The following is a 14,722-nucleotide window of genomic DNA, read 5'->3' as shown; positions in this document are numbered from 1 at the left end:
CTCGGCTGAGTGCTTTGCTGTGTCACATTTAAAATGTGGCTCCTTATATAGAGTTTTTTTTTTCTTGCCTGTGAGCGTGAAGCCTTGCCAAAGGGGGGGACAGTGTAATGAGAGGAAAGAAAATGAAAGGTGCAGTATCTTTTCGTCCCTGCGATGTCCACTTCCTCTCATGAAGCTGCAGTTTCCTGTCATGACTGCTGAGATACCAGACAGGAGTTCCTCTCAGCGGAGGAGGTTAATTAGACAGATTTCTGCGACTGAAGAGAGCACAATCGTCGTCGCCGTCGTCGTCTCTGTCTTTACAGCTCCGTCTCTTTATTCCCTCTCAGAAGCAGATATTACACTTCGATCTGGTTGGTGATAACAGCTCATATCTGGGTCCAGTAATCACTAACACACACAGAGAGACAGACAGAGACAGAGACGCCCGACTCCTTTTGTTGTTGAAAGGCCAAAACTTTTAGCTCCATGACAAGAATATCATCCTTATTAGCTCTCTGCTGACAGACGTGGAGGAACATTATCAGATCTCTGTGAAGCCCAGGCCTCGTCTTCAGTTACACTGTCTGCTGCTGAGAGGAAACACCAAGACCAGACCCACTTTAGCTGCTGCTAAGGAGGGGTGGGGGGTGTTTGTGCACGCTGCATAAGCATGTATGAATACAAGGAACACAGGGACGCAGTCTGACTCTCTTGTTAGACGTAAATCTCATCACCGCCGACCTCAGAGATCGTATTGTGACCCCTCACTGTATCTGTAGCCATCCTACAGTGTTGTTAGGTCATAAATATATGTGCATATGTATTAAAAGGTAAATCCAGACCGGCTCCTGTGCCGTGTTGTGTTGTGTTGTGTCTTGTGTGTTGACCGTGCTCCTCCTGTCACTCTCACCAAGAGCTCCAATCGTATTCATTTAAGCCAACAGACATTAAAAGATATAATTATACTTGACCGGTTCTGCTCCCGTTGGCCTTTTGCATGCCTTGATTATTGACTGCCAGCGCTCCTGATTAGCATGTCGGTCACAGGGGAAGTGGCGGCCCGCGGTCACCATGATAATTGAGATCATAATCACAGCCAATGAGGATTTGTGTACATGTGTGTGTGTGTGTGTACGGTGGTCGTAGTGGCGGGTTGAGGGGGCGAAGCGGGGGGCTCCAGGCTTTTGATTGATTGATGCCTGATGTAAGATGATGGATGTGCTCTCGCGTTAAGCCGAGCGACGGCGGCGGCGGCGGCCATGCCAAGCTTCTTCGCGGCCTCGGCAGTTTAAGGCAGCGTTACGGCTTCATTAAGACAGAGAGCCACTGTGACCATAAATCACGGCACTGACAGGCCAACATTATGTCTGGCTGGGTTGATAATGATGTCATGAATGTGGGGGTCACAGGTTGAAGGGGGCATTAACATATGTAAGGCTCCTGGAGGTTGATGGCTGATAGCTATAATGGCAGAATTTCTCCATCGCTTGATTTGACTCCGGGGACCTTTTAAACAGGAAAACTCCTCATTATGTTTACACTGACTTAAACAAAGCTGACGTAAAGCTGCCCCACGTGTGACTTTCTCAGCAGGGGGGGGGGGGGGGGGGGGGCATCAACACAACACAACACAACACAGCCCCCCCTTCCTCCTCCTCCTCTCCGCCCCTGCAGCCTCCAACTCTGAAATATGAAGCCAACACAGAAGTGATAAAAACTTGGATCGGCCACTGGATGTTGGCAAAACAGACTCTGATATTAAAAACACCAAACTTTACAGCAGAATTAAACATGTTTACAACTTGCTGCAAAAAACAGCTTTGGTCTCTTTAGCTAATTTCCCTCTTTATGAAACTGTATGGGTAAGGATTTTTTATATTCACTACATATTGCACTGTTTAAACTTTAATAAGGTGGGTGATTGTATGTTTGCTATAAACTACTGCGTTCCCTTTGCCAAGATGGCGTCAGTGTGGGTTATCAGCCTGTTCTTCATATACAGTCTATGTGAGGCAGAATAACGGTGCAACAAGTTGTTTTAAAAGAAAAAAAACAAAACAATAATAATATTTTTTTTTTTAAAAGCCACACTTCACAAAAAGTCCTCAAAACTAATTATACTGTAGTTTTCTTCTTGTTCTCAGCATCTTCTGTTTTGTATAAAATCTGATTTTAATTGGAGTTTCAGTGTTTGTTATGCAAATCACTCGATGGTGCTTATGATCCATTTTTGCCATCATGCATAAAGATAGAAGACAAATCATTCTGGGTTGTTTTTGTGAAGGTTAATTAGCTCTGATTCTCTCATTTTCACTCTTTTATTCTTCCTCTTTTTTGTCTCTCCATCTGTCCGCATGTGCTGACCTCTTGACCTTCACATTGATTATTACACAACCCCGATGGTCTGAATTGAAATGACGCTGCTTTCTTCATCTTCCCCCATTTTTTTTTACCCCCTGCCCCCCCTTCACTCGTCTGTCTGCGTGGCCATTTACTAAAGGTCACAGCCCCTTGACCTCCGCACTCTTCCCTCCATCTCTGGCTCCAAGACTTAATCCAGTAATGGACAGTACAGGAGAGCAGGACACCAGGGGACGGTCAGGGAGGGGAGGGGGATGGAAAAGGGGGTAACACACACACACACACTCACCCCCCCTCCTTTTCTCTTACCCTTCAATTCATTCCCCTCTTTCTTCTGAACCTCCATTCATTCCCTCGAAGTACAACCAACCAGCCCCCCCTCTCAGTTTATGTCCCTCTTCTCACCACTTAAAGCTGGGACCAGCTGTGTTGGGAGCAAGAGTTGAAAAAAAAATCATTGGACTCCATCTTTTTAATTCTGCTTTATTACACCCACTATCAATATTGTTATTGTTTAAAGTGGCCCTGGCTGTAGCCCAGCTCTGACTGATGGACGTCCCACCGTGCCTCTCTCGTTAATTATGTATAGAGGAAGTAGCAGCGGCACAGGGGGTCGTGGCAGAGAAGACTTGGGGGGGCTGCTTGTGTATGGGACGAGGAGGAGGAGGAGGAGGAGGAGGTGGGCGACGGAGGCCTGATGTGAATTATTTACCGTTGGATCGCCCGCTGAGCGTCATCCACTGACATTTGGAAAGGCGGCGATTGTCTGCATTCAGCGGCGTGTGATGTCGTGCTGGTGTAAAATGAGATACTTTGCAGGGGCCGGCCGTCCACAGTGAACCTCAGTGCCCTCGTGAAAAAAAAGACAGGATATCTGCTCTGCTTGTTAGTTCCTAAAAGGATTCCTTAAAAAGTGCATGTGACCATCGAATGCCATAGTACAGAAGTAAACCATCCAACTCAGCCAATCCCTCTGAGAATAATGCACCAGATGTCATTTTCTAAATACATATGTAATATATCGCCGATGCATCAGCGGCGCTTCGGCCCATTTGAAATCTAATGTTAGCCCTTCATAATAGGTGGCCAGCGAGAGTGCGTCGCTCTAGTATCGTGCTAGAAAAGCAAATGAGAGAGAGCCAGGGTGTGAGTATCTACATCTGCAGTGATTCATCTGTGCTAATATATTTGCATATATTTGCATTAAAGGAGCATACCAGTGTTTTAATCCAGTTAGTGTATGTTTATGCACACATATAACAGTGTTACAAAGTAAACAATGGTGTTGCATTATTCTTAATGTGTTCCTCATACCCTGCAGGCAACCACTGGGTTTGTGTGTGTGCATTAATAAAACAACAGGCGCGCTTTTATTTTTGGAAACTTACTCCTATATACTGCATGATAACACAGGTGTAAAAAGAGGGGATTGTCACTTTACATGAGCTTCGGTCACAAGACACAAGGTTTTAATACGTCCTCTGAGCAGTGCAACAGTGAGTTGATACCTCAAAGTGACAAGATGCTAGCTAGTCAGCATGTTAGCTTCAGTAAAAGAAAAAACCTTCTACTCTATGTTTCCTGAGATGATCCTAAATCTCTCCAAAACTGTCCGTCTTCTTGCTAACTGTGTTGAGGCAACGGTCGAGTGTTTTCGTCTCTAATCTGTCTCTGTGGATCCCAGCGCATGAGCACAGCTGAAGAATGAGACGGTCTTAAAATGCAAAATTAAAAAGTAAGACAAGTGGGGAAGGACTAGGAGAGCTTTTGGCAGCGGGCGTCTCACAGCTGTTTGATGAGCTCAGCTGGACCTGGCTGAGCAGGTTGTGAGATGTTTGTGAGATTGTCTCTGTGGGACTTTTTTTTTTTATCAGTGGCAGATCACCAAGACTGAGCAACATGGATAATAATGAGGAGTGTCCCCATTTTCTCTTTACACACTCCACGGTTCACACAGCTATTAAATTCATCAGACTCTTCAGGCTTCTCTCACTCCTTCTATTTTCCTTCATTTTCACTTTACAACCTTTAACTCTTGATTCTGCAGCTTATTTAACCTCCAATGTGGCATTTACTTAACGCTAAGCATTTAAGGTACCAACACTTGTCTGTGTCTGGACTTAAACACGTCTCTCGGCTCTGTCTTGTCTTTTGAGCAAGAGAAACCTGCAAAGGTGACTCGTCTGTGTGGCGCAGCAGCCTCGCTGGGCATTAATGTGAGGTCACCTAATGCAAAATACAGCAACCAATTTCATATTTCATGGCGCCAACCTATACTTAGACTAAATATTTTGGTGTCAGGGTCCATAAAAGAGTATACTGGAAACCAAAGTCATATAATATATACCTCCAGCCTCCTCGCTTCCCTTTTGCCCTCTCGGTGTCTAGCTAGCTGATATCTCATAAAAGCTGTCCTTAAAGCCTGATGGACTCATAAAAGCTGAGCTAACCTGTTTAGATGGATACTTTAGCCTATGGCCTTCACACCTTCTTTAAAACGGACTCTTCGCTCTCCTTACCCCGAGGAGGAATGTTGACTCATCAGATGCCTCTGTACAACATAACCTCCCCTTCATAACTCTGCTCAGTAAAGAGACAGAAAAACACTGCATTTGAAGGAAATGCTTCACCCCTCGTGGCGCCACATGTGTTTTTTTCGCACTGTTTCTTTGAAAATAGAAGATTCACTGTCTCGGAGTTCTTGGGCATGATCCAGCAAATTAGTTTTTGCATGCACTTGCAAGTTTTGATCATTTAGCTTTAATCATTAGCATGCAGCTCAGCTTTGTCTCATTACAAAGTGGCACTTAAATCTGATGTGAATACATGTGCATCTCTTGACTGTGTGAATACATTATGCAGTCGCAGCCATGCTCCCTTCAGTCTCACTCTCTCTGTGTGTGAGTAACTGCCTCTGAATCAATGGACTGGGATTAGGAGCTTTAACTTCAAAGTTCATCCCTTTCTTCATGAAGACACAGCTGTCATTCAGGAGGAGCGGCGTTGCTCCTTTCTTCCCAGAAAAAAAAAACAAGGGATAGAAAAAAGTTGCCTGCCAGTAGAGGTGGAGAAAGTTTTCACAGAGTTTATTATTCATTTTCAGAGAAGATGTCATGTTAACGTTGTTGCTTCCCCACTTTGCACCGCGTTTGAAGCACCTCAGCATCACTCAAAAGAAGCAACTCAGGAGGAAAATGTTACACTGGATTGAATCTGATGCAACTCATGAGAGGTAGAGAACTTTTTTTAACAATCATACTCATTTCTTTCTTCTTCATTTTTTCTTTTTTACAGTTCAGAAAACTTTTTAAAGTCAGCTATTGTAAATGTGCAGTCACTTCAGACGGACAGCCACTGTGACCTCCTGTCTGTCCTTCACTCCAGAGTCAGAGCAGCTGCCACACGCTTCACAAAATCAAGTTGAATAATTGATACTTTTCTGGGCTGCACCTGAGCGTTAGTCCTTTTTCCTTCTCTTTCTTTCTTTCTTTTCTTTTTTTTTTTAACTTTTATTTACTGGCATGTTCTGGCCGCCCAGCTGGCCCTGTCACAACATCGCCTCGAGTCATTTCATCGGTCTGTGCAGCATCATCTCATCTCTGCCTCCTTCACATGAAAACCAAAGACCATATTTTGGAGGATTTGAAACAACCCAAATTTATGTCCTCTCCTCTCTTTTTAACACCACAATAACAAAAGTGCCCTCGATCAATTAAAATCTCATTTATCTTGAACCAAACCCACCAGCAAAAGAAAAGATAGAAGGCGTTGACAGTGTTGACTCTCTGTAGACCTCTATGCTAGTATTCTGATGCAAGTATGGAAGAGAACATGCAAGGATATAGTGAATAAAAGAGAAAAATGGTTTTCTATGGGGTATTAAATCAAATTGGGGTGATGTTGAGTTATACATGTGCCGGGGCAGCCGGGAGTTTTTGAAATACTGTGGGGTATAGGTCTCTAAACGGACTGCAGATAAGCAGAGAGCTGCCTCTTTTCTTCAGTTTCTGTGAGCTGTATTTCCTGGTGGACGTCCGTCTGTGGTTCCCTTCAGGGCAGAGCTGTTTCTTCATTTCTCACACTAGGGAAGCGGGAGATGAACGGTACACCAGGGGCCAGCCATGCTGGACAGTCTGTCGGAGGCAGCAGCAGCTCTACAGGCATTGCTTCTTTCCCTTGCTAATTAGAGCTCCATGCTCCCCAGTCACGGCACCACCATGTCCTAGGCAGGCATCCCAGATGATGGCCTCCTAGGACCCTGAAGGACCCCATATGGACTACTTTGGAGTCTGAAAGGAACCATGGATAGACATGCACACACACACATTCGCACACGGCTCAGCAACAGCGAGAGCCCACATCTAGAAGTGGGGATTTCAGCTGGCGAGGCGCCACTGTCGGTGCATCAGTCACAGGAGGACATGGGTGAAGTCAGAGCCTGACAAATCCAGGGTATTATCAGGCCTTTGTCCAGCCTGCAGCTGTCACTTACCAGGCTAGTGGGAGAGGATAAGGGGGACAGAAGGGAATTCATGACCTATCCCTGTAACCACAGAGGAGGACTGAGGCATTCAGAGATAAAACATATGGGAACCAAAGAGAGAAGGAAAAAAAATGGAGGAGGGAGATGAGGCAAGAAAAAAGGGGAAGTTATTTTTATGAAGATGGGAAAGAGTGAGTAAAGTGGAGAAGGAGAAATGCCAGACGAGGCTAGAGTATTCGCTTCAACTGCCTCCATTTGATTGCCACAGAAATCACAGCAGATTGGCTGATATATGCTGATTTCCTCTGAAGCCTTTAAAAAAAATGTTTTATCTTTGTCCTTCTCCCATTCAAAAAAAAATGACCAGCGGTAATGCATATCTAATCTTTTTCTATCATCGCGGTGGGTCCCAAAGGCTGTCCATCTCCCCCAAAAATACCTCATCTCTCTGTCTTTGAAATAAATGAAAGTCCGCGGGGCGATAGAATAAAGATGAGCTAAGCCTTTGACTTGATGCAAGATTGCCACAGGGTCCAAACTTAAGAAGGCTGCCCCTTCATCTGCTGCATGGAGATACTGGGGCCAGAGCAAGAAACCCAGATAATCTGATAGAATTTCAATCAACAGTGATCAGATAAGAAATAACAGACCGGCTGATTTTTCCAGACAGTCAGACCGAAGCCCCGACAGTTCAGCCATTTTCATTTTAGTTTGGAAATGAACAAGTTCTGTCAGAAACTTCATCTCATGAAATTTTATCTCCAGGAGTTGTTCCCTCTCTGTTTTTGCTCTGACCGGACCCCCACCTGACCTTAGCTATGCTCATATGACCCGTGTTACACTCGCAGTGATTGGATTACTCCTTTATTGGCCGGTGGCAGTGTTTATAGATCATGCCGAGACTCGACAGGGCTTTGATCCACCAACAGAAGCAAACGGGGGGGACGGTGGTGGCATAGTTTGCACCCTGGGCCTGTAAGCCGTGTGGTGTGTGAGACATCTGCCAAATCCCGCTGGATCAAAGGATGACTATTACACACTCAGTGGCGTCCACATGCCTCCGACTGGTGCTTTAGAGGGCTCATGACCCCTGTCAACGGGTCAGGTTGGAAAACACAGGTGGGATGGAGGTCACATGAGCAGAGACGCATGGACGATCGCCACCGCTCCCTCAAACTTGATTCATCAAAAGTTTTAGGCTTGTTTTTGTCTTTCTTTCTTTTTTTGACAATTAATTTTTATTCACATATTTGAGAGTGTTTACAGCAACAAAAAAATATTCAAACATGTGGACAAGAGACCCAGTCGCATAAAGATCCAGATTCATTTTGTTAAGACGCTGTGGTGTATAATATGTTCGATGAATCAGGTTAAATTGTTGCAGTCTATGACGACTGTTAAATGAAAATGTTTGACTATTTTGACAAATTAATTTCCACTCTTCATCCTTAAATACCACACCAAGGTCTTGCTCTCATTTAAACTTTGCCCCTGCTGAACCACAGCTGGACAGCTTCAATAACATTTTGTACATAAATGAAACAATTTTTTTGTCCGCTATGTTAGTGTCAACTTCCAAAGGGTATAAGGGCAATAATCTGCCCCCTTGCTGAACTCTTATATAATCTCTAACCTATAGGTGCTTAAAGAAGAAGTTTTTTATACCATAGTAAGCAAGATTCATCCTTTAGTATCTCAGGTTGTTTTTGTCTTTCTTTGGCATTTTCCGACTTCGACTACTTTTTAAATCCTTTCAAAATAAGAGGAGGATGAGTAGGAGCAGCCGCAGGAGGAGGAAGAGGGGGATCAATGGAGGGTCTGTTGTTGCTCAGTTGGGCCTGGATCCTTGTTGTCCGACCTGACTCCGCACGCCTGTGAATTCACAGCTTCACCTCTCCCAGCGAGCCTTCAGTCAGGCTATAAATACAGCGGCGGTGTGACTTAACTGAATGCAAGTGTCAGTAAAGCGAGGTGAAGAGAGACGGGAGGAAAGTGAGAGATAGTGAGAGTGTGTGTCGGCTCCTTTGTGGCTGTGTCTGTCTCTCTCTCTCTCTGCGTCCTTGTGTGTTGCCGTAGCTGCGTTGTGCGACTCCGTTTTTGCGATGCATTCGAGGGAGAGCAGCGTCTCCAGCACCCGAGAGGCCAAGTGCTGACATTTCAGTCTGCGAGCACACAAATGAATTTTGAGCAAATCTCATTATACAGGACAGAATGAAGATGCTGGCTGTGAAAATGCTGTGGCATATGGATACTTTATCTCCCCCATGTTTTTTAATTAGTTTACAGGCGGTATCCTATTTTTCCATTGACTCACTTTTTTTTTTTTCTCTTTTAAAAAGACGACTTTCAGAGAAAAAAAGAGCTGCACCGGGACTAAGCCCTGCAGACTCATGCGATCATGATGCAGACATTTTCCCTGACGCACAAACACGCGGCTTAGAGCAAAGTGATGAGCAGAGCTCGTTCCTTCATATCCATCTATTTCTGGCAGAGCTGACACACGCATCCTGTTTACTGAGGTGATCTGACAAGTTTTTTTTAATCTTTTTTTTTTTTTTTTACCAATTCCTCCCCCTCAGTCTTTTTCTCACCGCCTTTGTTCTTCAGGTCGTTTGCAGCCGTTGATGGATTCAGGAGAGGATTTGTCAGCAGCAGTGTCACCTGATGCATCAACAACAATGATGTTCGCTGGCTAATTATGCATCGAAGTGCACGAGGATCAGGGAGGGAGTGAGGATTTCTGCCCACAGCTCAGCTTCCCAGCCCCCTTTTTTTCTATTTCCAACCATATGAATATATTTACACTGTAGGAATTCCATGGAGTGCCGTGCTCTCCAAGAATCCCATCAACTTGGTTTCCCCATGGTGGGTGGGGTGGGGTGGGGCCAAGAGGAGAAGCCCCTACAGATAATCTAGATATTGCACAGCCCCCCTTTGAACTAGCATGACAAATTCACCCCTAGTGAAATCCCAACCCCCCCACCACCCCTCTCCCCATACGACTCGATGCAATTTCCATTCGTAGCTCTTTGAAAAATATATTGAAGTGCCTCGCTGCTCTTTCTTTAATTTGCTGGAGATCTTGTCTTGTGTTGATCTTCTCCCAAGTCCTCACCACCACCATCACCCCCACCCTACACTGTAAAAACTCAAAACCAAGAATATTTGTCTCATTTCTTGTCGAAATGTCTCATTTCTAGTCAAAACTAATCTCTTTCCACTTAAAATAAGACTCATCACCTACAAATCAACTTGTTTTTAGATCATTTTCACTTGTTTCAATCAAAATTTTCACTTGAAATAAGTAGAAAAATCTGCCAGTGAAAGCAGTTTTTTGTGCTTGTAATAAGAAAGAAAAACTTGCCCCACTATCAGATTATTTCAAGTGAAAATATGCTTGAAAAAATTAAAAAGTGTTTTAAAAACAAGCTACTTTTTAATGTGATGACTCTTATTTTAAGTATAATGAGATTTGTTTTGACTAGAAATGACATTTAGACTAAAAATTAGACAAATATTCTTGGTAAGATTTTTAGTTTTTGCAGTGCAACCCCCACCAGCAGCAGCAGCAACACACGCTGGGGGCAATGCCTCTTTATTGATGCTGTAGCGGGTGAGAAGAGGGCAATAGGTCTTGCTGTGTAGTGGGTGTATATGGACCCGAGGAGTCTTGTTTACAGCCTGGATCCTGGCCCCTTTTTCTACCCCCCTCCCCCCAACACAGCTCAGTTATGCATGTTTGAGATGCTGATGCTAGCGAGAGACTCTCCCTGGAGGGTCAAAGAGAAAAAAAAAATGCACGATGCTGTTTGTTTGGACGCGGTCTGGCCGTCTCTCTCTCCCTCGCTCTCTGACCGGCCGCAGGGATTAAGCTAATTGCAAGTATTGGACTTCCCAGATCTTCTTGGTCTCCTTCCACACATCACAGTCGTGTCAAAGCTCGCTCCCTCAACAATCAGGGCCGATGCTGCTGTGTACTGTATGTCTGCGTATGGAAACGTGATGAAAATTAATTCAGAATTGCAGATGTGTTTTTGAGTTTTTCTTCTCAAGTGCGTGCCGTCTGTGTGTGTGTGTGTTTGTGTGTGTACATCGTATAGCTTCGGCCTGTGCGGTGCATCTTTGGGGAAATCTGGAAGCCTCTGCATTAACAAGCAGATGAATCTAAGCGGATGTGTTCCATGTGCGTGTATGGAGAGAGCTGATTCCCGAGGCTGATAATGGATTCACTTTACTCTTGTGTGCTACTTTTTGTAGTTAAATTTAATAAAGACTTTAGGGGAACGTCTTATTTTATGAGCCTATAAGCGCTGTCGTAGATTTGCACAGCCTGTGTAGTCGTTCTGTTTATAGACGACGATTATGTATTTTAACATGCTATTTAAGCAATTTCATGCAAATATAAAGGGAACGGTAATGAACAGTAATAGAAGGGCCTCGCCATCACCCTGCACCCTAAAAGCATAAGCTACCTCACACCCCAGTGAACCGCTTAATTGCCCACATCCACATAAAAGGCCCTAATGTACGCTCCCTGCTCTCCCCCACACACATAAAGCTATAGGAATCAAATGGAGTATAACTAATACAATTGATTTTGACCAGGCAATACGAATAACACGATAACCGTGTCTCGCCAAGTGCTACTCAGGGGCACGCACTGCGATCCATGCATCCTTTATGAGCTGCTATTTATTGTGCTTTTAATGAAGCTTGATTGGCAGCGTGTCCTAGTGCCCATTATCGTCAGAAGGATGTGCTCATTCTAATCTGCAATTATCACCATAATTGCTCCCAGAATCCACCGGGCCCAAATAAGCAATCACTTTTCCCACCGCTGGCATGCCACCTGTAAGTGCTGCTCAGGAGGACACACACACACACACACACACACACACATCATGCATATGACACTTCGACAGGGTGACGGGGTCTTTGTGTTTTTAGAGTCGTTCCTCATTTCATCCTCTGCTCTTTGTTTCAGTTTCTTCATCCTGCTTGACTTTGTTTCTTCTCCTCCTCTCACATGCTCTTGATTAACCTTTCCCTCTTTCTCTCCCTGAGAATTCCCCTCCCCACCTTTATCTCCACTTTCTTTCTATCCCACTCCCTACATCCCCGAGCGCTCATCCCCTCCCAGCACAAATTCCTAACCTTTGGTCACTTTCATCCCCGTGGTATGCATAAATGCGGGGCCTGTTATCACGCCGGTTGTCTCATCATAATTATGCATTTTGTCATGTGCTGCTTCTGTAGCTGCTGATAAAAGGAGAGGCTGATTAAGCTGAAGGAAGGCTATTGATTCCTATTGACAGCCCCCTCAAAGCCCCTTAATGAAGGGGGATGTAAATGAGGGTTTTCCACAGTGTTTAATGACTGCGCGCCATAAAAGGCCGACATTCTCCTGCAGTCTAAAAGGGACATGCATCACTCACAATGGTGCACGGGGGGACACTTTCAGTTATGGCGATGTGAAGGAGCAACGGATGAAAGGAGGGAGGACAGTGTCAGTCAGGTATGCAGAAGAGAGTCATGACTGTCAGATAAAGGGATCCTCTGCACAATTTAAAGGGGTGTAAAGGTGGTCGAGTGAATTATTCAAATATGAGAAAGCAACTGTAACAACATGTGAGCTTGAGTAATGTTGCCAGGTGTGGTTTCGGCTGACAGATCGCCTCAAAAACAACAACTGGTCCCATGTGTCTTACTGTACCACCTTGTCTCTCTTCTGTCTGGTCCCCAGCAGCAGTCAGATGGCTCCCAGTAACCACGACCGGATACAGAGGCTGAGGCACGAGTTCCAGCAGGCCAAGCAGGAGGAGGACGTCGAGGACCACACCTACAGCTTCGACCAGTCCTGGGTGAGCATCGCCGAGCTACACAAACCTACTGTAAAAACACAGCATGAGTCCTGCAGAATCTTATTTGTGTGATTATTTACCTCTGATCTGAAGCAGCTTAACTCAGAGTTGGTTATTACTCCATAAAACAGCATAATATCTAATAATAATCACTGCTTTTAGCAACAAAGTACAAACAAATCAATATTTCAGTAGTAACCATATCTTTCATCTGTATTTTCTTGTTGATTATCACTATTACCCAGTCCATTTGATTTTTCTTATTTCTTTTTAATGCACAGAGGATGAAAATAATCCAATAATTTTATTCTCTCTGACTGATGTAAAAAAGGAAGGAAAAAGAAAAACACTGAGCACAAATGCTATTTGCCTCCTGCATCATTCCCAGGAGAAGATATTTAGTTATGTATCTCCGCTCAATAAAGTTATACAGCATCATAATTCCCTGTCCCCAGGGACCAACAATAACAACTATGTTGGTTGTTAAATTAATTCTAATAAGATGAAGCAACATCAATATTAACTGTTTGCATGAAGTGCCTACAGTACATCTGGCGCTCGTCCTTTCAGACGGTGAATGTGGTTCCACGTCCAAACTTTTCCTTCTTTCTTTCTTTAACTAATTTATAATATTGAGGTCAAACCACGGGATCAAATCACTAATAACTCGTCTCTGTGTCTTTTCCGTCTTGGAAAAATCTGCCACTTTACAGTAGAGAGGAGGTGAACAAGAAAAAAACATTGACAGCGAGTGTCTGCTCAGGACTTTGAGGCAAAGTGAGGGGAGAGAATTTGATGACAGCGAGGCACAGTCTCATTTTAATTTTCATCAGACTTGATTAAAGGGATTTTTAAATTAAAAAATTTTAAATTAAAATTTTGGAGGACTTTTTTTTTTTAAGCCGTTCTCCTCTTCTATGATTGATCTGTAACAACAATGGGATTTACTCCTTATAATTGGAAAAATGTAATCAAGTTAATTCCTTAGTTAATTCAGTCAGGCTTGATCTCGTGTCCCTCCCTGGTGAGCACGAAAAGTTCAACTGTGTGGAGTTTAAGTAAAGAAACTATTTCATCTTCCAACACATCACGTAATATCACTGATGATCTTCAAGCGCAGTCCTTCCATTTACTGAGCACACCTTTGTTAGAACTTAATTTAAAGGTCCTATACAGTATAAAGTTAGATTTCCATGTCTCCTTTGATCATAAAGCAGCTCTAGTTTCTATACTGATAGTGTGAAAGTACAAAAATGTTCAGTCCACAGAGAAATGCACTCACCTGTATTCAGAAAATGAGCCTTAAAACAAGCCATCGAGGTTTCCCGTTACTTTGTGATGTCACAACAAAGCAATCGTAACTCTCAGCCATGACCCAAGCCCCACCCACCTGGACCCAGCATCCACCCTGGCAGAAATTAGTTTCACATAGTTAACTTTGCTATATTTTTTATTTCATCACACAGAAAGCAGTCAACCAATCAGAAGAGAGACCCAGATTCTCCTCTTGTCTGATTGGTATAACCACACTAAGGTGATTTTGGTGCGTTAAAACCACAAATAAATCTTATTACGCCTCAACACTTAAACACAGGAAAATGTAAAATATTTGACTTTTCGCTGTCCTCTTTATTTTAAACTATTGAGCCAAACTTGTAAAAACACACAGAAACCAATTAGAGCTCGAATAATTGTATATTTTTGCAGCGCAATGGCTCGAGACAGACGGGGCTGTTCTCTGTCGTGTGACTCTCCTGACCTGGTTTCTCTCCCTGGGGGAGAAAATTATGGGTCAAAATGGCAGACCTTTTAAAAGTGAAAATATTTGGCATCACATTTTGTGGAGAATTATCAGTGTCAGTTTGTCAATTAAATTGCTTGTTGGAGCAGCAGCCATCTTCTGCTGTTTTCACTCTTGCTGTCTAAATAAGTTTGAGTTTAGACGATATAGAGCAAGTCTCCTGCCATGTTCCTCCACGGACAAAGGCGGACTCTATTTGCCCTGGATAAGCTGTAGTGTTAGTCCTACTGATGG

The 14,722-nt window shown here is 43.8% G+C and overlaps 1 protein-coding gene across 6 annotated transcripts in view; it reads left to right on the top strand.

The window, feature by feature from the left end:
- Positions 1-14,722, top strand: part of LOC146966280 (partitioning defective 3 homolog) — a 372,282-nt gene that overhangs the window by 342,634 nt on the left and 14,926 nt on the right. For 3 of the 6 annotated variants that reach the window (XM_085762582.1, XM_085762580.1, XM_085762578.1), the window contains one exon: positions 12,573-12,687. In XM_085762582.1, coding sequence (XP_085618708.1) covers positions 12,573-12,687 — 115 coding nt within the window. Of the gene's footprint in view, positions 1-12,569; positions 12,688-14,722 lie in introns of all 6 variants that reach the window. The other 3 variants (XM_085762581.1, XM_085762576.1, XM_085762579.1) reach the window with 1 other exon arrangement.

The sequence above is a fragment of the Trachurus japonicus genome, chromosome 20 (assembly GCF_045865225.1).
Source record: "Trachurus japonicus isolate A0001 chromosome 20, Traja_1.0".
NCBI lineage: Eukaryota > Metazoa > Chordata > Actinopteri > Carangiformes > Carangidae > Trachurus > Trachurus japonicus.
Note: the sequence above shows the minus strand (reverse complement) of the source record. Positions and strands in the feature narration are given on the sequence as shown.